Source organism: Impatiens glandulifera, chromosome 9, assembly GCF_907164915.1.
Source record: "Impatiens glandulifera chromosome 9, dImpGla2.1, whole genome shotgun sequence".
Lineage (NCBI taxonomy): Eukaryota > Viridiplantae > Streptophyta > Magnoliopsida > Ericales > Balsaminaceae > Impatiens > Impatiens glandulifera.
Window position 1 is genome coordinate 22,012,116 of NC_061870.1, and position 24,361 is coordinate 22,036,476.

General features: G+C 31.3%; 3 protein-coding genes across 6 annotated transcripts; 2 read left to right on the forward strand and 1 right to left on the reverse strand.

Annotated features, from left to right (window-relative positions):
* The first annotated feature begins 3,766 nt into the window (after positions 1 to 3,766).
* On the forward strand, positions 3,767 to 12,894 carry LOC124914516 (diacylglycerol O-acyltransferase 1-like). The gene is made up of 16 exons (XM_047455089.1): positions 3,767 to 4,215; positions 4,906 to 4,986; positions 5,696 to 5,769; positions 5,883 to 5,958; positions 6,687 to 6,754; positions 7,651 to 7,774; positions 8,012 to 8,107; positions 8,779 to 8,880; positions 8,977 to 9,113; positions 9,346 to 9,427; positions 9,541 to 9,561; positions 9,688 to 9,750; positions 11,713 to 11,760; positions 11,857 to 11,919; positions 12,019 to 12,072; positions 12,505 to 12,894. The coding sequence occupies exons 1-16, from the start codon at positions 3,901 to 3,903 to the stop codon at positions 12,607 to 12,609; spliced, it is 1,509 nt and encodes a 502-aa protein (XP_047311045.1). The 5' UTR covers positions 3,767 to 3,900; the 3' UTR covers positions 12,610 to 12,894.
* Positions 12,895 to 13,047: 153 nt separating this feature from the next.
* LOC124915265 lies at positions 13,048 to 14,406 on the reverse strand. 3 transcript variants are annotated; one of them, XM_047455951.1, is made up of 5 exons: positions 14,266 to 14,401; positions 13,953 to 14,183; positions 13,752 to 13,801; positions 13,624 to 13,676; positions 13,048 to 13,553 (listed from the first exon to the last, which is right to left on the reverse strand). In XM_047455951.1, exons 2-5 carry the CDS (start codon positions 14,009 to 14,011, stop codon positions 13,212 to 13,214), a joined length of 504 nt encoding a protein of 167 aa, XP_047311907.1. In that variant the 5' UTR covers positions 14,012 to 14,183; positions 14,266 to 14,401; the 3' UTR covers positions 13,048 to 13,211. The 3 variants fall into 3 exon arrangements, with proteins under 3 accessions (XP_047311907.1, XP_047311906.1, XP_047311905.1); XM_047455950.1 differs by having other exon boundaries at positions 13,953 to 14,248; positions 14,317 to 14,387; XM_047455949.1 differs by having other exon boundaries at positions 13,953 to 14,406.
* Positions 14,407 to 16,493: 2,087 nt separating this feature from the next.
* LOC124913986 (casein kinase 1-like protein 2) lies at positions 16,494 to 20,638 on the forward strand. 2 transcript variants are annotated; one of them, XM_047454442.1, is made up of 14 exons: positions 16,494 to 16,751; positions 16,835 to 16,875; positions 17,223 to 17,292; positions 17,400 to 17,548; positions 17,627 to 17,722; positions 17,813 to 17,880; positions 18,343 to 18,404; positions 18,495 to 18,558; positions 18,648 to 18,732; positions 19,015 to 19,141; positions 19,221 to 19,294; positions 19,377 to 19,449; positions 19,539 to 19,657; positions 20,085 to 20,638. In XM_047454442.1, exons 1-14 carry the CDS (start codon positions 16,676 to 16,678, stop codon positions 20,346 to 20,348), a joined length of 1,368 nt encoding a protein of 455 aa, XP_047310398.1. In that variant the 5' UTR covers positions 16,494 to 16,675; the 3' UTR covers positions 20,349 to 20,638. The 2 variants fall into 2 exon arrangements, with proteins under 2 accessions (XP_047310398.1, XP_047310399.1); XM_047454443.1 differs by having other exon boundaries at positions 19,557 to 19,657.
* The last annotated feature ends 3,723 nt before the right edge of the window (positions 20,639 to 24,361 follow it).

The following is a 24,361-nucleotide window of genomic DNA, read 5'->3' on the forward strand; positions in this document are numbered from 1 at the left end:
AACGTCAATACCTGCCATTGATGTTGAAAATTATGAAAAATGGTACAATGTGTTAGAGAACACATATACTATTGCCAATGCTTTGTATGAATCAGAACTAAGCTTAGAATACAAAATTTTCTAAAACTGTAAAAAGCTTAAAAAATTTTATTGACGGATTCTTTATGGAACTTGATTTGTGTGTTGAGACTTGATTCTCCTCATTCTTCTTTGCTTGGGGAAGCTATTTATAGTCGAGCTAAGTCGATTTGAAGTTTCGAGATGATAGAATTTAGCCAAAGGCTATTAATGTTTCTAGGTCCTGATTCGGCCTACAATTATATGTAAAAATGATCACCATGCTAGGGTCGGTCATTTAACTTTTTACTTCAGCCAAATTAATTCGGTAATCCGAGACGAATCCAAAAATTTGAGTTGGGTTGGACTTGAAAAATATTAGAGATAGTTTTAAAAAATGATGGAAAATTAATAGATAAAACGTCAAAACAATACATTTATTCAGCAAAATTTTTTTATGGATTATAAAGTCATAATTAATCAAAGCAATAAAATAAATCTTATTAGTTTATTAAACCACATGAATTATGTTTAATTTTAAGTATAATTAAAACTATATCTCAAATAAATATATTTTATTGAAAAGGATTATTTATAAATTTTTAATACATGAAACACTCAAATGACATCATTTCACCGCCATTTACCTGACAAGTAGCCAATGAAAAATGAGAATATGGTCAATGAAGTGGGGACTATTTATTGTTTCTTTAAATAAACCTACATTATTACATTATTTTAAAAATAATTAATTTATATACACAATATGTCATACAAAAATACAAACTCAATATTTTATTAATATATCCAACTAGCTTAAAAGATTAATTAGTCGTAACAATTAACAACACTAACTCAATATCTTTTAAAAAAATAGACTACTAATATATAATCTAGGCAGATCCACCTCTTCACAACCCAATCTTTAAATTATAAATAATTCTTTTCAGTTCTATTTAAATAATATTTTAAAGAATGTAAAATAAAAAATTAGTCTTGAGTAGCCCAAACTTCAATACTTAAGATATAATTGAATTATGCTTAATGTCCTTAACAGTTTATTAAAATGTGTGAAAAAGTTCAATGATAAAATGTTGATTTATTCAAAATGATAGAAAACAAAATAATATACAGAGGATTAATTTTAATTGTTTTCTTTAGGTTTTTATTTTTCTTGGGTAGCTGTCTCATTTTTTTTATGAATTGGACTTAATTATTTGTTATGATTTTTTATTTGCCCTTATACCTGCAAACACTTAGGCTTTGTCTAAAAAATTATTATTGGATGAAAAAGAGTTAATTGAGTTCTAGTTTTGTTAAAATAATGTTTTTTTTTTATTTAAAATTTAAATTTTAAAAAATAAAATAATGATTTTTAGTATTTTAATTAATAAAATAAATAATTGTATATTTAGATTGATAGCAACGTGATAAATATAACAAAATTCAATAAAATTTCAAAATAAACTAAAAAAATCCCACATAAAAAAGAGCTCCTGCTCATTCCATATATATATATATATATATATATATATATATATATATATATATATATATATATATATATATATATATATATATATATATATATATATATATATATATATATTTATTTGTACTTTTGCCTACTCTAATTCATTTTTTTATATGTACTATGCATTAATATATATATATATATATTTTTAATGAGAGTGATGTTTAATTTTTTATACAAAAACTAATAGAAAATTTTAAAAATGACTTCAAATGGACGTGGTTAAAAGAAAAAATTAAAAATGTCCCAAAACGCACATGGATAGGAGAAAGAAAATTAAAAAGTCCCGAAACGGTCATTTCGGGATTAAAAAAATTAAAATTCTGGTCACGAAATGAACGTTTTCGAGACCCAAAATGTGAGTTTCAAAATAAATGTGCATTTCTGAACGTGGAGACAACGTGGTAGGCAACGACGAATTCGTGAACTTGCTTTTATTAAAATAAAATTTTCGTCTAGTTTATTATTCCTCAAAATATAATAATGTTTTCTAATGGTCAATTTTCATTGGATTGAATGAACCAATTAATGTGAAAAGTGAAGAGTTATAGTTTTTTGATATTATAATTTTGTTAAAACTGAAAAAAAGTTACATGTTAGAAAACTTTACCTCAAAAATAATCTACATTTGATTTTTTTTTTTTTTTACTTTTTACCTAAAATAAATTTAATCTACTCCTCCATACATGTGCTTTTGACATATTTTTATCAATATTTTACTTTTTTTTAATATACTTCAATAATTACTTTTATATTATATACAAAACTTTTCATAATTTTAAGAAGGTTTGTGATTATAACAATGTTGATAACAAAATATCACAAAAACTTTAAAATTATTATTGTCATAACTCATAATCACTATTATAATCACAGTTATATCTAAAATTGTCAAAATAAAAAAATAAGTTTGTATTTGATATAAAAAAATATAATTGAATTAGCTAAAATAATTTTAAGTATAAAGTATATGTAAAAGTATTTTTTTTTGACAAAGTTTAAATTATAGTACCAACAAAATAGTTATATTTTCTTTTATCAGATATATATGTAATTTTTTTTATAAAATAAAAAATTAATATACCAAATGAGTTAGGTACTAATTTATTTTTAGAGATTATTTAGTTGGGTCTGAAAATTGGTTTTAACATTGCAGTTTAAGAAAATGTATAACTAAAATTACTTTAATATATATATATATATATATATATATATATATATATATATATATATATATATATATATATATATATATATATATATATATATATATATATATATATATATATATATATATATATATATATAAAGAGATTAATTCAAATAATAATTAATAACTATATATAATCTTCTTCTAAAAACTTATTTACACAACATGAGATATTTTTTTATCCTCTAATAAATAAAGAGTATCACCCTTATAAAATAATAACTAATTATGTTGGTGAATATTTAGTGCTTAGTAAACTATTTGAAATAATAAAATAATTTTAAGTAATAATTTTAAAATTATTTATTTATTTTAAAATTATTCAAATTAAATAAACCTTTTAAGGTTATTTAAATAAAAAGTTATTAAAATATAATATGAATTTTCTTGTATTATAAAATGTTTAGTTGCTCTAAATTATTTAAAAAAGATTATATTCATAATATTTTTTTAAAATAATCATAATTAAACATTATTTTATCTATTGTCTCTTAAATTGTAAATCGTAATTATGGTAAATTTTGTAAAGTATCAAATTTTTTTTTTTTGGTTATAATAGAAAAAATAGTAAGATATAGTACCTATATTGAAATTTTCGTAAGGTAACTATTTGATTTTTTCTATACTGAAATTTTATGGCTAACCCATATACCTACCTTTAGTCTATTGAAACTTAATTTATTAATTAAAATATTAAAAATTCATTTTTTAAAATTATCATAAATTAACATTTATTTAAATAACATCCAACCAAACCAGCTTTATTTATTAAACATTTGAAATGAATTAGATATTAATTTTAATTTAAAATTATTTGTTGGTCAAATTATATTTTTAACTTTAACGAAAACAATCCAACAGAGGTTCCCTGCGAAAGTTGCCACGTGTAAAGAAAAGACGATGGGTATAAAAAGACGGTTCATAAACTTAAGCGCGTAATTCCGCCACCAGTTCGTCGACACTTCTCGGGATTCTCTCTCCTCTCTCTCTCTCCAGATTTTTTTTTTTAAATCTCTTTTCCTTCCTCGTGATACCGCTTCTTCTTCCTTGGTGACTTTCTCCCAGATTTTCCCTCTTTGATTCCCCGGAGATCCTCCAAATGACGACGGCGACGGCGACGGCAATGACTTCGACGGATCGGAATGACGCATTACATAAGCTACCTAATGGTAACGCTACCGTTGATACGTTGTCTGATTTGTCTTCCGAGTTGAACTCACGCGAAGCCAATCAGATCGGAGGTCATGTAGAATCGGCTAACGAAATTAATAACGGGAAGAATGGCGGTGATAAGGCTGAGAATGGAGAGGAGAAAGGAAAACGTAGTTTAACAAGTTTGTCTCATAGGCCATCTGCTCCAGCGCATCGGAGAATTATGGAGAGTCCTTTGAGCTCCGACGCTATATTTAAACAGGTACTTTATGCTTGATAAAAATTCTACACGCATTTTGCGTTCTGGTTTTATATATTTGCATTATCTTAGGGTTCAAAATGCGCTAATCTTGTTAAATCTATCGATTAAGTTTCGGTAGATGGAGAATGGAGAATATTCCTACTTATAAATGCGCATCTGTGTTTGTACATGCGAATATATTGATTTCGTTGCTTGTATGTACCCTAGTTATTCTGCATGTGTTAGTATTTGGAAGCTTTTCTATTTTATACTGTTCGCATTCGATTATATTTCCGTTTATCATGTAAGTGGTTGTCAATAGCCGGTCCATAAAGCACACAAGTACAATGTGACTCTATATTTTCTAATTTGGAAATACAGTTAAGAGTAATTTGGAGTCTGGATTTTGAAACAAAACAGACAGAAAGAGATCCCCTTCAGTTACTGTGGTGATGATGCTTGAATTTCTTAGAATTTAAGGCTTGAATATAGATAGATAGATGCCTTGGGAGTTTGAGATTTGTAACAATTTGTAGACAAGCAACATAACACTCTCGTTTCCTTTCAGTAAAAAAAACGATTCATTTCCATAATAGAAATATCACATAAAGGCGTGGATCTCATGATTTTTGTTTTGGGGAGGGGGTAATTAATTAAGGTGGGGTGTTGTTGATTTCACAATGTGCTGATAAATTGTTATATATTTGGCAGAGTCATGCAGGTCTTTTCAACCTTTGTATAGTGGTTCTTGTTGCAGTGAACAGCAGGTTAATCATTGAGAATCTAATGAAGGTTTGCACACATCATTGATTTTTCATGTTGATTGGCAAGCTCTGGATTCTTGGTATTATGATATAATTGAAACTTCACACTTTTATTGTATATTGGTGCCATTACAAACATTTTGTTCCTGGAATTTGTTTGTTATAAGAAGATTAAAGTGATCATGAAAGTTATTTTGGGATGAGAAATGTTGATAGAAGAATATTAAGTTAAGATAGAAAAAGATTTAATCCAAATAATCCCTTATCCCATCATCATATACTTCATCAATCAAATCATTTAGATTTAGATCATTAACTAGAGTACCCTTACTATTTTCTATAACTTTTTAAAGTATTAAATACAAAGAATATTTCAGTCATTTAACCCAAATGACCACTAATAACCCACTTTTTCATCAAACAAGGTCTTTTTTCTTTCTTTCGAAAAGAGATTATTTCAAAAAAGCCCTGCATCAAACAAGCTCTAAAGTGTTTGGGTAATATATGTTTTTTGTGCTCTCTCAGTTTTAAATGAATAAAGTTAGAGATCAAACTGATATCATTGCATTTATGATCTTAATTTATTGGTGTGGATATTGGCATGAATTGATTTAAAATTTAACATGGGTGTGATTTTTTATTTAATTCTAAACCATTATCCAGAGTTTGTACTATCTGATAAAAACTCTTTTAGGACTTGGTACTTCAAATGAGTTTTGAGTTCATTGTTACTGCAGTACGGATTATTGATTAGGACTGGCTTTTGGTTTAGCTCAAGGTCATTAAGGGATTGGCCACTCTTTATGTGCTGGTATTGTGTTTTCTCCTCATCTTTTATTGTCAGAGGTTGTTGATACATGTCAGTTTATTTGTGGAAATAACTGTTAGAATATTAAAATAATGCATAATTAATTAATTTTGCAGTCTTTCTCTTCCAGTACTCCCTGTTGCTAGCTTTGTTGTAGAAAAGTTGGCACATAAGAAGAGTATATCTGAGCCAGTAAGTGATCTATATCTAAGTTTTTTATTTTACTCCAATTTATTTGATCTATTCATCTCATAATAGATATCAGAAGAAATATAATTTGGCAAAGATATTTATTAGTATTTCCTTCTTGCCTCTTTACGTTGTAGTCAAATCTGAGATGCCTCAGGGTGTATGAATTTTGAAACTTAATATTGCTAAATTTCACGTTTTATTGGTCCTATTTTCTTTATTAGTTGTATAGGCAAAGACTGTCCATGGACCATGGAACAAGCTCATTTTCTGATAACTGCCTTTTAGACATAATCTGTTGAGCAGATGAAAACACCGGTCTATATGCAAAGTAAGGATCTAGAACTAAACAAAATTGTGGATTAACTGAACTTTGGTATAGAAAATTCTGAGAATCAATACATTTTATTTCCCATTATTCTAAGTTTTCTTCTCTTTCAAGGAACGTGGAAATGTTGTTCGATTTGGCTCCTGGAGTTAATGAAGTAGGTCATTATGTTGAACTTGCTAAACGCTTAAATAAGGATTACTAGCCTTTGTCTCAATAAACCCTTATTGGCCAAGAAGACTAGGCCTGAATGATTTTTTTTTTCTTTTTCTGAAAGGATGTAGTAACAATTTCATTAGAAAAGTTGTGTTTCATTGCAAGGCCTGGATGTTAGTAGGAGGGATTGAATTCTTGTATATGACCTGAGCTCTGAACATGACTCATTTTCGTTCTTATGTTGCAGGTTGTTGTTGTACTTCATATCTTCATAACTACTTTATCAGTCCTTTATCCGGTTCTTGTAATCCTCAGGTTTGTTTATCAAAATAATTCCCTGGAGGATTTATTTTACTTTTTTTTAAATAGATTCAAATTTAAAAAGTACATATTGCAAAATGATGATTAATAATGAAGAAAGATAAAAAGTGAAACAAGATGATAATGCCTAGCTTACTCAGCTAAATATTGACCTTCTATGAAAAAACATGCCATCAACAAACTAAAAAACAACATCCAAATCCTTCCTAACGATACCACCAAACCGCCATGAACGATCACAAACATCCCCATGGACATTAAACTCATAAAGCTCTCGTATATAAAACAAAAAATGTTCCAAGCTTACCTTCACTCTTACATTTGTCTTTCCCGACCGCATAATCCTTACAAACAAATCATAATCAGGATGATCCTGAATAGTGTAATTAACATTTGTACTCATACAATGCATTTCCCACTGAAACTTTGACCTTCCTTCTTTAACCTCCCTATGCTCTTGATTGTCACTTTTGATATCACCTTCAATAAGTTAAACTGCTTTTGAGCGTTCCATCTTTTTTATTGATATAGAAGAGCAACCCTCAAATAATATGCCATATTATCATTATTTTCTCATCCCAATCCTTCATTCCGTACAGAAGCTGAACGCTGAAATTCCCTGGAGGATTATAAAGTTAATGCAGCCAATTTGGCATATTAAGAAGGAATATAGATTGACTTTAGACAGCTTATTGTTTTTATATGCAATTGACATTGATTCTTCAATCTGATCCTTCTGATTTTGGTTACATTACTACTGGTCCTTTCACTTGTTTTATGACAGTGTAACATATGGCGATAAGTATTGAAGGCCAGGAGAAAGGCAGATTCTTGTTTGGTAGTGCCAACTTGCTAATGGATGTTTGTTTATGTCAATAAAAAATGTGCAGGTGTGATTCTGCAGTTTTATCTGGTGTCACGTTAATGCTCTTCGCATGCATTGTGTGGTTAAAATTGGTCTCTTATGCACATACGAATTATGATTTGAGAGCTCTCTCAAAGGCATATGCCAAGGTAATCAGTTCCATGTGTATTTTTGTTAAAAGTAATAGGCATTCTAGGGTCAATAAATCTGCAGCATTAATTGTGAGTTCCATTTCATCCAAGTTTCTTCACATAACTGCACACCATTCTTATATTCTCTAACTATGACATGCTTTGTCTGTTTATTGATGATATAGTGTGCAATCTGATTTCTACAATTATGTATATTCTAAAATGATTCTCACATAAGTCATTTCATGATGCTAGGAGGAGGCATTATTTGGTTCGAAAATGTACCAATCCACTGAAGTCAGCTTTAAAAGTTTGGTGTACTTCATGTTGGCTCCAACAATGTGTTACCAGGTATGTGTGCTCCTAATAAGTTACAGGTAAAAATGGCAGCATATTAATTTATATCATGTTCGAAAATAGGCATAATGAAGATTCTCTTCTCATGGTCTTAATTCTGAATAGCTTGTTGTTCCTGACTTGCAATAACTTTATTGTACTAATATATATATATATATATATATATATATATTTATTTATTGGATGGGTTATGTCAAGTTGCATTGGCTGTGTTTGTCTATATTTGAAAATGAGTTGTAGATATTTACAAGCATATAAAAGAGACAAAAATAAGAAGAAAAAATCTCTTAGGAATTACAATTCTATGCCAATTCTTATAGAACTGGAATTATAATTTTAATTAGTAAATATGTTTTTTCAGCTAAACAATGTGATAGCCTTTGAAACATGCAACTTGCTTAACTGTATAGTTTACATGCTAGGTAAATTTTGTGAAGTATACCACTTATGGTATAGAAGACAATCTTCTGGTATTGCCTGTTATGATAATTTTATCCACAGTATAGCAGCATGTTTAATGATTTCTGAACTATACTCCAATGTCTCAGAATTTAATTAATGTTGTTTGTCAACTGGAGTAACTGAGCGACTCTGACTATTAACTGTAAGTGGTTCCCTTTCTGAATTTCGTGTTCTCACCACAATTGTAACTTTTTCTTTTGTAGCCAAGTTATCCCCGCACTGCATGCATACGAAAGCGTTGGGTTGCACGTCAACTGGTCAAGTTGATTATATTTACAGGGCTCATGGGTTTCATTATTGAACAGGTCAGTTGTTCTAGTACTGCATGCTTATTTTTTGTTGTCCTCTTGGAAAATAGAGAACTGTAGCAACATTTATTTTCTTATAATTTTCTTGTGCAGTACATTAATCCGATTGTCAAGAATTCACAGCATCCACTGAAAGGGAATTTGTTAACTGGATTGGAGAGGGTTCTGAAGCTTTCTGTTCCAATTCTTTATGTTTGGCTCTGCATGTTCTACTGCTTCTTTCACCTCTGGTATGTTGGATCTAGAAACTTATCTTGATGAGATTATGTTTGGAAACTGAACTTAGGTCAGAGAAAAATTTAGAAATTTATTGGTTGTTATGGATCCTGATACAAAACAAAAATTATACATGGCAGGCATCAGGGCTCTTTTTCTGATCTTAAGATTATTTTTTCAAGACCACAGTTCTATAGAATCGTCTTATTTTTGAAATTTTAATCTTCATTTCTTATGCTGTAATAGGTTGAACATACTTGCTGAACTCCTCCGATTTGGTGATCGTGAGTTCTACAAAGACTGGTGGAATGCAAAGTCTGTGGAGGAGGTAGACTATATTAGTTTAACATTCTTGTTATTTTATTATTTCTGGTTGTTATTGATTTGGGGACTGATTGATTACTCCATATGCTTCTTCCATCTGTTTCGGCGCATCTTCAGTACTGGAGAATGTGGAACATGGTATGCTCCTAAAAATCAAAATTCAGTTTCTATGATGCTGTCTATTTGTTAGTTGAATTATTGTATTGCGAGCCTTCTATTTATAGATAATTCCTATAACTGATCACAACCCTATGCTCATTACAGCCTGTGCATAAATGGATGATACGCCATGTTTATTTTCCAAGCTTACGAAATGGAATACCTAAGGTAATTGTCCTTTCCTTATGCTCGGAACAGACCTTGATGAAGCAACTTTTTTTAATCTACTTCCTTTTGGTGTTTCTTGGGGAGTACCAACCATGCATTCTTAAGATGCTGGTCTGTTGACTTGTTTTACATTTGTAGCTTGCTTCAAGTTTACCTTGGGCTATTTTGTTTGAAATTTTTTGATCCTGCAAAATCTTTATTTGTTATGTTTGCCAAAAATACAATGATCTAGAAAATCATTTGCTCATGATCGAGAAAAAAAATCTATATCCCAAATGATTTTTTTTGCTTTCAATCAATGAAAAATACTCTCCTCAAATAAGGAGTGTTATGCCATCATATTATATTATATGTTTTAGTTGACCCAAATCAACAAAATAAATTATTTTATGTGGCTGTATTGTCAAGCCACGAACCAAACAAATGAATGAGGCGTGCAGTCGTCCCATGTCATTAACCATACATAACATGCTAGGTTAAAAAAAAATTCTATTGTCACATCATCTTTAGTTCAATCTTTAGATCAAAATAGACGATGACATAATCACATTCTTACAAAACTATCTTTTCCTATTTACACACTCTCTAATAATATCATACTAACTTAATAATAAGCCATCTACCAAGCCATCAACCAAGACATATAGGTTTTGCGTTGACGCAATAGCCATCAACCAAGACATATACGTCTTGCGTTGACGCAATAGCCATCAACCAAGACATATACGTCTTGCGTTGACGCAATAGCCATCAACCAAGACATATACGTCTTGCGTTGACGCAATAGCCATCAACCATGACATAAAGGTCTTGCGTTGACGCATTAACCATTAACCAAGACATAAAGGTCTTGGGTTGACGCATTAACCATTAACCAGTATAAGCGGCACTCGAGGCACAAACAAATACAAGATCAAATCCTGTGTAATAGACCAATCTTCATAACTATTTAAAGCCTCATTTCAAGTCCAAATATAACATATTCCATTTTAATGTCGAGATAAGAAGCCATATCAAACTACTTGAAAACCATCTATCACAAATCACCATTTTATCACAACCATTTCAAAATCATCTATCATAAACCATTATTTTATCAAAAGTTATTTCAAAATCCTCCATCATAAACCATCATTTTTGATAAAAGCCATTTCAAAATCCTCTATCATAAACCATCATTTTATCAAAATATACATACATTCTTGATCCATATATTTATAAGCCCAATTTAAATATAAATATGTTTTACCTTGAAACAACACTATATAGTATGAAAATCAACATTTCAATATTCTAAAACTTATACCCAAAATAATCATACATATATTAATAAAACTAAAACTGAAAGAATAGATTTCCTTACCTTAATTCCAGTATAGCTTCTACCCTTTTTCTCCAACCAAACCAAATAAGCCTTCACCTTCTCTCTATAGCTAACAAGCAAATGATATGGTCATATGGTGCACTATGCATGAAAAGTAACAAGCTAATTAAAATTTCACTCACCTATGCCACTTACCCTTATTAGAAATAGGCCACTTGTCCTTTATAATAAGTCACTTGTCCTTTGTCATGAATTCCATTTGTCTCCATTAGAATATGTTACTTGCTATATAACTCATATGACACTTATCTCCCTTAAAATAAAGCATCCCTTAAAATAAAGCATGTGTCCACCTACAAATGAAGCCACATATAATTTATATTTGAAGTCATTTATTTTTATTTTTACTTTTAAATTCAGATATTTCATGTATGATGGAACATTAATTGCTATATTATTAAATAATACTTCTGCTTAAATATTTTTTGGATTATTTGTTCTTTCACTCAATCTGGACCTATACAATTATTCTATTAGATATTTCTATTGGTACCTTGGTGTTGTTCTGTATAAAGTGGTTTAGTTTATATTCTGATAGATTGTCACTTATGGGCATTTTATTTTTGGCTTTAGTACAGATGGTAGCTGTTGTGATTGCTTTCTTTGTATCTGCCATTTTCCACGAGGTATTGATGCCATCTAAATCTCCTTCATTTTGTTTTCTTATTTTATGAGTTGCATCTTGTTGAAGAAGAAGTAAACCTTAAAATTATCTTTTGCAGCTATGTATTGCTGTTCCGTGCCATATATTCAAATTTTGGGCCTTTATTGGTATCATGTTTCAGGTATGATTTTTTTTTTGTTTGTGTTTTGAAAACCTAATCAAGAGTTTTACATGGTCGATAGTGATGTATTGATATCTAGGGTTTGTGTTCTTGTATCAGGTTCCCTTAGTCATTGTGACAAATTTCCTGCAAAATAAGTTTCAGAACTCTATGGTATACTTCCCTCCTTACATCTCTCTCAACTTATTTTAGGGTTGAAAGTTTGATTTATTAATTAACATTATGGTATAAGACATAGATTTTAGGGTTCCAAAGGCCAATCACTCATGGACATGGGTCTAAAAATTAGTAGTGTTGTTGGTTAGGGAAATTATAATTAGCATTATAGTTATCTATTAAATTTAGGTTTTTCTTTTCATTGAAACCATAGCCTGATAGCCAACAGGAATAATTGAGAACTATAGTACATTTTATAATTGCATTTTGCATAACTAAAATGATACCAAAAGTCTCTCTCTCTATATATATAATGTAATCGAGTTCCTAATTAATCATAATTATAATAGTTATGCCTGTAAACTAGTTACAAACGCGTTTAAGATGAGTGCATATTAAGCAAGAAGTTGTTTGTATGTTTGATTTCAGGTAGGAAATATGATATTTTGGTGTTCTTTCTGCATCTTCGGTCAGCCTATGTCTGTACTGCTTTACTACCATGACTTGATGAACAGAATAGTTGGATCGCAGTGAATTATCCATCCGGTCAGATAATAGTGTTGTTTGTTTGTTTGTACATGGATTTTTTCCCCCTTAATTGAGGAGATTGTGTATAACTTTTGTCATTCTTGTGGAATTCATTGGCTGTGTATGTATGGCCTCTTTTTGTACCATTATTATTCTCTAGCAAGTTTAACTTACTTTAGGTTTTATGCTTTTATTTATCTTGTTCAAGCTTTTTTTGGTCACATAGTGATCATTATCACTCAACTGAAGAGAACTTCAAATGGAATGAAATCTCGAATAAGTTTTTATTTACTATCATTCGTATTTGCTTTCGTAAATGAAAATGTGCATTTTGATGATGCAATCAATCTATTTTGGAGCTCACTATCTAATGCTTCTACAATCGAACATTTAGATGTCTTAGAAAGAACTATTTCATTCATAAGTGTAGATTTTATCGAAGAATCGAAATATGCATATTTCCTTCTCAATTTAGTATATAAATTTGTCATATATTGAATAACTAGAGAGTTCTTTGACTAAATTACACAGAACCCATAGCATTAAAGAACTATCACCAACATTCCCAAAACAAATAATCAAAAACAAGACACTCTCACATGGTTTCATTATGTCTTCTTTTGGTTGTCTCTTAGATCCACTGGTTCATCTGATCTCTTCATCTTTTCATTGGTCGAGTCTTCATCACTCGAAACAGTAGTCGTCTTTTGAGGTCTCTTCTCAGATGTATTATTATCCTCTTGATGATCCTTAGAAACTAAACCGGCCTGCCTCTTTGGTTCATTTACAATCTCCTTTATAGTTTCCTCTAGCTTATCGAGTCTTTCGTTTACTTTCAAGATCTCAGGAGGAATTTCTGCCACTTTCTCTTCATCCCCATTCGATTCCAACTCTTTCGCAGCTTTTGCTGCTTCCTCTTCTTCTTCCCGAGCTTTCTTCACCTCCAGTTCCTGTAATGTGTAAAGGAATGATGGACATGGAAGAGTAACACAGATAAAGGAATGGACTTCTTCTCATTACCGCTTCCATTCTTCTGATTTCATATCGAGCATATTGAGCAACCAAATATACAGCTGCCACAAGAACACAATGACAATGAAGACATTTCTAGGTATGCAAAAGAATCAGAATCAGAATGAGAAAGATACCCAATGATGGCAAACAGGTGAAAAACAGTTGTACAAGATGGAAATCGAGCCTGAACAAAAGAATAACGAGTCATTATTAGATCATATGCTTTTCAATCACACTAACTACATAAAACCCTAATGCTGCTAAGAAGAACAATGCACAGTTTTCTGCTCAAGGAAACAACAATAAAACTTGAGTAATTTATAACATAGAATTACCCGAACTTCTTCTTCTTATTAGGAGGATCACTGGTGAAGAGAATCTTGGCGGCAGTCATGAAATCGAGTTTGTCCAACTGACGGTAAGCATCATCATAGCTTCTTCTGTTTGCAGATCCATTCGCATTGTTATCGCTGCTTGTGAGTTTGGTTTTGGTGCAGAACGGTTTGAGATGATGATGACCACCACCACCGTGTTTGAACCGCGTCAGACATTGAATCAATGTGGATCTAGCGCCAATCATTCTTTTCATTTCTAGTTGCAGTAGTACATTTTCAATCAAAATGAGAATTTCCTGTAATATATATATACCTGAAATGAAAACATTTGTTGTGAATCTATGAAATCGAGAGATATGAATACTTTAGTCTACGGAGGAATGATCCCGCCGCCGGCGGTTTGCTGCTCAATCAACGTTACCGATCGGAGGCGACGGACCGGTTAGCTGCAGAAAAGCAGGACGGACTCAGGGTGAGTCGAAAACTATTAAGTGTCAGAAAAATCATTTTGACCCCTAATCTTTTGGTAGATATTCAACATTATTATAATTCATTTTAAACTTCTGGTAAATAAAGTTTGTTTTATAAATTAAAAATTGCACAAATACGATTTTAAACCTATTAATTTATTATATATGTCTTAATAATTTGAAGCTTCTTATGGTTAAAATTATACAAAATGAGGTTGTCTTAGCGATTTTAAACGCCCATTAATTATTATTTATTTCATATCATTCATTTAACCACTAAGAGTTTATCGATTATTTAAATTTCGGTAGTTTTGATAGTTAAATTAGTTATATCAACTATTTATTTATAAATACAACTTTAATAATAAATTAATATCGTTTAAAAACGTTAAGACAAACCTCATTTTTCTTTTGTATAAATTTAAATTATAAGGGTAGAAAAAATCTTAATTAAAAATTATTTTAACCAAAATAATATCGCAAAATTGTCAAATTTGGGGCTCCTTATTTAAGTCAAATTGAGATTTTAGACTTTTTCTTTCAAAGTTCACAATTTTAGGCTCATTATTGTTAAAATTATACAAAAATGTCTTAACAATTTCAAACACTATATTATCTATATGACATTTATATACAAATAAAATATTTGTGTCACTAATTTAACTACCGAATTTCAGAGTGAAAGAAAGGTTTAACGAATTTTAGTGAATTGGAAGTTTTAACTACCCGTTCTTTTAAATTCGGTAGTAAATTTTTTTTATATTGTTGAAATTTGTAGTTAAATTAGTGACATTGATATTTTATTTATTTATAAATGTCACGTAGATAATTAATTAACCAATTTGAAATAGGGCTGTAAATGAATCGAGTCAAGCTCAAATCAGCTTGAGCTCGAGTTCGACTCGATTAAGTATTTATTAGCTCGACTCGAACTCGAGCTTAAACGAGTTTATAAATTTGAGTTCGACTCGACTATTTGCCTACAAGCTCGACTCGACTTGAAAAACTTGAACTAAAATTAAATTTTCAAAGTCGAGCTCGAACCAAAATTATTTTCAAAACAAAATATCAAACTTACATACCTTTTCAATGAAAGAAATGATTGAGTTTACTAATTCTTGAAAAAAAATAATATGAAAAAATAAAGTGACCAAAAAATATTTGTGAATAAGTGAGAGAAATTGTAAAGAGAGAAAAGTGATTATGAATAAAATTACTAAGTGTTTGTCAATAAATGAATGAAATTGTGAAAATAAAAAGATGCTTATGAATAAGTGAGATAAATTGTATAAAATGAAAGAATGGATACAAATATAGAGGAGTGTTAGGGGAGGAAATTTGAGTGAGGGAATGAGAGAGAGAATGATTTGACATCATTGGTTGGAAAAATGGTAAAGTAGGAGGAAAGAGAAAAAAAAGAGAAATTATTTGATTTTTTTAGCTAATTTCCTCACAAAATTTCCTCTCTCAATCATTTCTCAAAAAAATATATGATAGAATTATTATATAATATATTCAATAAATATATTTATGGAATATATATATATATATATTATTTCTAACGAAGGATTAAGGAATTATGATTTCTAATTTTGAATTTTTAGGACAATATAATATAATATTGAATAAGGAGAGAGTGAACAAAAAAATATTTGTTTTAGATTTTAAGTTTTAATATTAAAATAAATAAATATATTATTTAGTATTAAGTTCGAAAAAGTTCGACAAATTATCGAACAAATATTATATGAGTTGGAGCTTGACTCGAATATTAAACGAGCTCGACTCGAACTCGAACTTAATTAAAGTCAAGTCAAATTTTGATCAGTTCGTGAGTAACTTGATTTATTTGTCGCCCTAATTTGAAATAGTTATAAAATCTTTACAATTTTAATAACAAGTAGTCCAAGATTTGATAAAGATGTCCAAAATTAAAATATACCCTCAATAATATAATAAATTAAATATGATTGAAATCCCTAATAATATAATTTTAGTTTAATAATATAAGGTTAGGTTAAGATTTAAAAGGTCTCTAGAAGCGCGTGGGTCAACCCAGAAAATGGAAATGCATCAAAAATATAGGGAATGAATCAATCTTAGAGAGAGAGAGAAAGAAAGAAAGAGAGAGAACTCCACAATTGCCTGCTCGTTGTCTAATGAGCAGTTCAGCGAACTGATAAAACTCCAGATCTCTATTGCTATTCGGTGAATTGGTGTCTCCTTTGAGAATTTTGCGATTGATCTCTCTTGATGGAGCCTCTCATTGGCGGCAAGTATCGGCTTAGTCGTAAAATCGGAAGTGGATCGTTCGGAGAGGTGTATCTTGGTTTGTCACGATACTTCGTTCTATTTTCTGGTTCCTCTTCTTGTTTAACTTTCGTTTGATGGTCGTCGGCCTCTGCTTTACAGGAACCGATATACGGACAAATGAAGATGTCGCAATTAAGCTTGTAAGTAGCCTTCTTCTTTCTCAATTACGCGAATTCTTTGATTGATTCATTAAGAAACTCTTCATTCTTGTCCATCTCAATAGTGCTTTTGCGGCATTAATGCTTCGTTAACAGGATTGAGTAGGTCTTGGTGCTTGTGAAAGTATCTATTAAGCGTTCTTGTTTATCAGATTAATGGTGTGTGTGTTTATCTATAAGTGTTCTTGGTACTGAAGTTCTTTTTCTTTTTTCAAGCCCTAGATGTTTAATTTCTCTAACAAGTATGTGTTTTATTCCTTTTGACATGTGTCATTGCAATTCTATTATGATTCTTCATCAATAAATGGGGACATGTTTCTTGTTCACAGGAAAATGTGAAGACAAAGCATCCTCAGCTACATTATGAGACGAAACTGTACAGAGCTCTTCAAGGAGGAAGTAATGGAAAATTTTCATTTGATCAAAAATTGGATGCACCTCATCTATTTGAACTCCTTTTGTCATGGTTTTATGTATACAGATATTAATTTTTTTGAATATTTCAGCTGGCATTCCTAGTGTGAAGTGGTATGGAGTGGAGGGCGAATATAATGGCATGGTGATGGACTTGCTTGGACCTAGTCTTGAAGATTTGTTCACTTTTTGCAACAGAAAACTTTCGTTAAAGACTGTTCTCATGCTTGCGGATCAAATGGTGTGATTAAGTTTGTTTTAGTGATCATTTGTATACTTTTCAGTCTATTGAAATGAAATGACCTCACATCTACTTCAGATCAACCGTGTTGAGTTTGTACATAATAAATCATTTCTCCATCGGGATATTAAACCTGATAATTTTCTCATGGGCTTGGGAACACGTGCAAATCAGGTTTTCAGATAATTTTTTAAACTTTGTATTTTAATTTGATTTTATGCTCAGTTAATGTTAACATGGGTGCTTCTTCTGCACTCTATTTAGGTCCATATTATTGACTTTGGTTTGGGTAAGAAATTTATAGATTCAGCAAACAGGCACATTCCTTATAGGTGAGATTAACTCTATTTTATGATATCTTGTTTAATGTTAGTTCTAGAATTCGTATACTCCCCCACAACCACCACAATTTTATTCTGTTTTGCTTCCTTTGAGAAATTTACATGGGTTAGAAGTTGCAATTTGGCTTCAGTTTTTCTCTCCATCAAATATATTGTCAGCACTAATGGGTAGTGCCAGTTGAAAATGGTTGGTTGCAGTTGCGATCATATGTTTCTATACTGTTGTAAAAATTAGTGAAATAATTGCTAGAGAAACAAAATGTGTAAGCTTTTGAAATCTCATAAATAATGTCTTGTTTTTACTAGCTTGATAGGCTATGTCTGATCTCATAGTTGCTTGCTATTTTGTATCCTCATACAGTGCCAGAAGTAAAGCACATTCCATTTAGGTTGTTTTGAGCCCACTTAGCTGTTGTATTAAATGTATTTACTTTTAACGACAATTAACTGCAGAGATAACAAAAATTTGACTGGAACTGCAAGATACGCCAGCGTGAACACTCACTTGGGAATTGGTATGTGTTGTTTGTTCTCCTATTTTATTTATTTTATGTTAAATATGGTTTTAAATGTTGACTAGTTCCTTGCAATCCTTTCTCATACAGAACAAAGTAGGAGAGATGATTTAGAGTCGCTTGGTTTTGTCCTTATATACTTTTTAAAAGGATGGTAACTGATGTTATTTTCATCTATCTTGTTCAATTTTCATCTTGGTGCTTACTGTCATCCATTTTGACATATCTATTATGTATTTGTAGTCTTCCTTGGCAAGGGCTAAGAGCTGCCAATAAAAAACAGAAGTATGAGAAAATAAGTGAAAAAAAAGCTTCCACGTCAATTGAGGTAACATATTGTCTCTCCTAGGCCTTCTTTGATCTAGGGTTATTTGGATAACTAAGTGGTTATTTCCAATTAATCTTGTTTGATGTAGGTTATTTCCAAATAATCTTGTTTGATGTAGGTTATTTGGGTTAAAAAATATTTGGGCTATATATGATGTGATTGATGAATAGAATGTTGATTAGATAGTTCGAGTTATTGGGAATTAATCTCAAATAACCCACATCAAAGAAGGCCCTAATGTTATTTATGCAAGATTATGCCTAACTATGTGTTGCACCTCAGTCCTTGTGTAGGGGATACCCATCAGAATTTGCATCATACTTCCATTATTGTCGATCTCTGAGGTTTGATGACAAACCAGACTACTCTTATCTGAAGAGGATTTTCCGTGATCTTTTTATTCAGGAAGGTGTGCTTTTTTCTCTTTGGTATATAGCATCTTGGATATGGTTAGTAGTTTGTTCATCGACATTGTGCCTTCTAAACAGGTTTTCAGTTTGATTATGTGTTTGACTGGACCATTTTGAAGTATCGGCAATCTAGCCAACCACCTCGAGCTCAAGTAAGTTGACAGGTCAAATATCAAATCTTCTTTTCTTCATTGCTGCCTATTTTCTGCATGTGTAATATTTCTCATTTTTTAGGACTCTGGTGCTGGAGTGAGCACTGAAGTAGTACCACCACCCCCTGGTTTTACTCATACGGTTCGGCAGGCAGGTAATAATAATACACTTTGAATAAGAAGTGGTTGACCTTTATGGTTATTGTGTTGGGTTTGTAGTTCATATTTTGGCCTTATCTATTAGGTATATTTTCAACATCAGCCCCTTGGAAAGCTTCTTCTGGGCCACATGCAAATCTTGAAGGTTTATCCAAGCAGAAGGGTCATGTTCCAAGTGAATCAACTAGCAAAAATGTGCCATATGTTAGTTTGGATCTCTCTCTCTCTTACACACACACACGACACATGCATACATTTTCATTTGTTCGTTTTGTGCACTGATAAAACTAAATCTGAATTTCATCTAGAAAACTAGGGGCTTGTTTGATCTTAAAACATGGATGATTTTAGTTTTTTGGGGTTAATTACCAACATATCTATAGTAAGGGTATTTTGGAATTTTAGTTGATAATTAAAACAGAAATCTAAGTTTTGTTTTAGAATATTATCTATTCTAAATCAACACTCGGATGGGACAACAAAAAACGAAAGTGTTTTCAAATAAATTTATCTCAACCAAAACGAGACTGGAGAGATCATTTGAGATCTGGATATCATTATTATTTGGCATTTATTTTGGCAAATGACAGTTAAACTTGAATCATATTAAATATACATATGTTGTGAACAGCTTTCAGGGTCTAGATTTTTTTCAAGACCAAAACGAGCTGTAGTGTCTGGTTTGGGAGGAGATTCTGATCCTTCCAGTCATGTCATAAACGAGTCTAGTCCAGGGGCTAAACTGAAAGTATCTAATGGCCGAAAAGGTTCGCCTGTTGGGCGTTCATCAGATCTGAAGGGAAAATCTGGTAGGTTAGGCAAGAACTTGGACTCTTCTGCAATCTACAAGGGGATAGACATGCTGAATTTTGGCAAGGATGATATTTTTCCTTAAAATAGTTTTGTTGAAAGTAATTTGAAAATTCATGTAAATCAGTCGATGAATCATGTTGGTATGGAGGGTTTGGTTTGATTTTGTATACTTTAGTATACTTATGGAAACCAATCCTTTATTTTGACCACTTGAGGGGAGGGATCTAAAAGGCCATTATAGTTTGGAGTGTAAATTTGTCATGTTAGAGTCACACCTTGGACAATTCATATCGGTCATGTGACCTTTGGTAATGTACTACATTCTTATTTTTGTTCATAATGAGGGCTAAATTGCTACAATTATCTTTCTTATCAAGTCTAAAGTAGAAAATTAGGTTTAACTAATATTTCTTTTTTCAATCTCTTGTCTACCATAAAGTATTTCAATATGGACCAATAAGCTTAAAATTGAGTTAAAAGAATTCAAAAGAAAGCTAGCATTGAGGGACATGATGATGATAATTTTAATCTTATTTAAAGAATTTCTTGTTAGATTTTAGAAGTGATTTGTTTGGGTTAAATAATAATTATTTTTAAATGTTATAATAATAAAGTAACGATAAAAAGCATGAACATGTTCTCTATCGTTACTTTAATAAAATTAAAATATTTATTAATTTAATTGATAAATATGAGTTAGTTTCATTTTTCTCACATAAACATGAATTTACTTTGGAGTTGCTTGAGAGTCTTAGGAAGCTTTCAGCAGTGTCTATAATTAAAAAGTCGGTTGAGATTTTTTCTGAAACGTTTGACTCTGATTCTAAAGTGATATAGGAATTTACGTAACAAGAATTCGCCTGAATTTGAATTTCGGCCAAAATTTCAAGTAGAGATGTGTCGTGATCACCCTGTCAATCCGATATTAATTCACAATAATAACCGTTGTTTAGAGAAGAATGTGAGAATTAGATTAAAAAAGGAAGAGAACTAGAGATTAAATTGAATAGAAATTGAGAAAATTAGGGTTAATAACTTAATAGGATTGTATTTAAAAAGAGAATATAGAAATCAATACACTAAAATACAGTATACTTTTCTTGATAATTCTATTTTTATTTAAAGTCTAACAAATTGTAAAATAACTAATTACAAAATAAATGCTAGATCACCTTACAATAACTAATTACAAAATAAATGCTAGATCACCGCTTTCAGCTATAGCAACTACTCCCAGCTCAACATACCTCACTACGTCATAGTCCCGTTACCTAATCACTAATACTTGTAATAGATTCATCATGATTGTGAATAGGGATGACAACGAGTAGTGAAGTACCCATCTTCGAACCCGATTTTAATTTCACTACTCGACTCCGAACCCAACGAGTATCACTACTCCTATCCCCATCTTCGATTCATCGGATACCTGATCCCCGACGAGTACCCTATTACCCAATTAAAAAACTTATAAGATTATAAATATTGAAGAAAAAAAAACACAACTTTTATAAATAATTTTAAAATAGTAATATTGAAATATTAAAAATATAAATAAAAACATTACTTCTTTACTTACCTACCTACATACTTATTTTTATAAATCTTGAAGATAAATTAGTGTATAAAAAAATAGAATGAAAATTAAAAAAAAATAGAGATTATTTATGAAGAAATGATAAGATAGAAATAATATTTTGTTATTCAATAAAAGTTGGAGTTGAAGATTTATGTAAAAAATATGGTCTTTCGTATTAGACCTTACAAAGTACTCGTCTACATATTTGTACCTCCTTTCACACATCTCTTGCACTTTGCCTCATTCCAAGTCTCCATTCACCATGTCAAATAAAATCTATTACTGTGTACTTACACCACAAAATCATAGTGAGTCTAAAGATCCAACAAACATTTAATATTTCAAAACCTGCTGTGATATGTGGGCTGAGCCATTCCCACCCAAAGTGGTGACCCCCGATTTGGCCTGACATGGTTGAGAACTGTTTTAAACTCTTCTGGGAGTTGGTGGAAGCAGAAACTTCTCTGAAAGTCAAGAAATAGAATCCTACGATTTTTATGACGAGGATTCATTAAAAAGTGGTGATGAAAATGAAGTACATGCATAAAAGGTTTATATAAAAGACATTTAAAAGCTTCTTTGAATTCATGTGTTGATTTATAAAACAGTTTATCATAGTGATGGTACAGGGTATCGAGTTTGTGTTTCACACACTCCCCATCCCCGACCGAGTACATTCTCCCTCTCCCCATGCCCGACCCTGGCCCCGGACCCGAACCCGATTTAAAAATACCCAAATCCCACTATCGGGTACCCACGGGTATCGGGCATACGGGTACCCATTGCCATCGTGAATATTAGAGTCGCGAAATCTCTCTCCCTTAAGAGTTTCATTTCCATTGTCGAACGTGGTTTCTACATCGAAAACTACTCACAAAATTCATGAAATTGAAAACGAAAAAGTCCACTCTTCCCACGTGGCGTCCTCCAAAATTGTCTATAGAACCAACAATATATCATCATCTTTTGCTACTACATGCAGAGAGATAAGCCGACCGTATGCACTTGACCCGATTTAACCCTCAATAAACGTACGTGAAAAACAAAATGAATTTTGCAACCCTTTTGAAGTTTCAATTTATGGGTCACCTCTTCAATTCTTTGTTCAACGAGAGATAGGTCCAAAATATTTTACCGACAACTTGATATTTTTACGGGCAATGACTGGAGTTTGACGATAGAGTTTTAGCTTTAAGAATATCCAATCGCCCACAATAAACACTCATTCCTGTCGTTTTTATCAGCTTGTTGTTTAATACGATTCCGAACTAATTCCAAATTCTTTTTCAGAATACTTAAGAGCGTGCATTGAAATCGAACCCCATCGTTAACCCTTTCGATTTTGGCCTCCTTTTTAGCTTTAAAACAATCATTCTCGTCATCATAGATAAATTCGACTTTGGCCTCTTATTTAGCCTTAAATTAGTCGTCTATCGCGTCTTCTATTACTTCAATATTGAATAGTTGATGACGATTGAGACAAACATGATCTTTGGAATATTTTCCATCACACTTAAAAAACAAATACCTTTAACACATTCTTCTCTCATTTATACAAACTTGAGATCTTTTACTGGTATTTCAATAGTACTTTTGTTAGCATTTGATTTAAACGTACCTTGCTGGTTATTACTCAATGAAGGTTTTGATTATGTTATATTTGGAGTATGAGTTGAAAATTTGGTGAACAATTTCTTTTTCTTACGGAGAGGTTTGAGAAACTCATCCTTCACCTCAACCAATTTTATTGATCGATATAATGTTTCTGGTCCTGCCATCTTCAAAGCCTTTTTCAATTCAGGTCGTAAGCTCCCATGAAGCTCTTCATGCAGTACTCGTCGTTTTGTGGAAATTTAGCTGCAACCAATGCTCGTAGCTCTCACCATTGATATTTATAATCTTTCAATGTTCCTATCTGTCTCAAATGATTAAGTTGTATTATGACATCTTGGTGTCCCCCTTCTTGAAATGTCATTAACACCACTTCAAAAATTTTCACAATTTAGTAACGGATTTAGTAACGGATGATCAATCAGATAATCACAGAACCAAACATCAGCCTCACCAAAAAGGAAATAAGAAAAATAGCTTACCTTCTCTTTTCAGACATGGTGAAGTGATCAAAAAATTTATTAACCCTTTTGATCAATCCTCTAGGTTTGAACCATCAAATTTATCTATATCCATTCATGGTTGTTTAATTGACATACCTCCCACAGTCCGTATCGAATTTGGATCCATAGTCTACTTCCGGTTACTAATAGGAGTTTCAACTATTCCGGAAATTTGTTTGACGATCTGCTTGTCTGGTCTTCTGTAAATGACATCCCTCTCATGAGGATGTGCTCTGTGTCCAGATCTATGTTGTAGTGGAGGTGTATTCGAGCTTTCTCCTTTGTCCTTGGCTGATTTATTATTTGTGTTCAAATTCTTGGATTCTAGAAGTTTTATTATAGACTCATACTTCTCAACGCTATTTTTCTGCATAACCTCTTAGTGACGAGCGGTTTCGATCT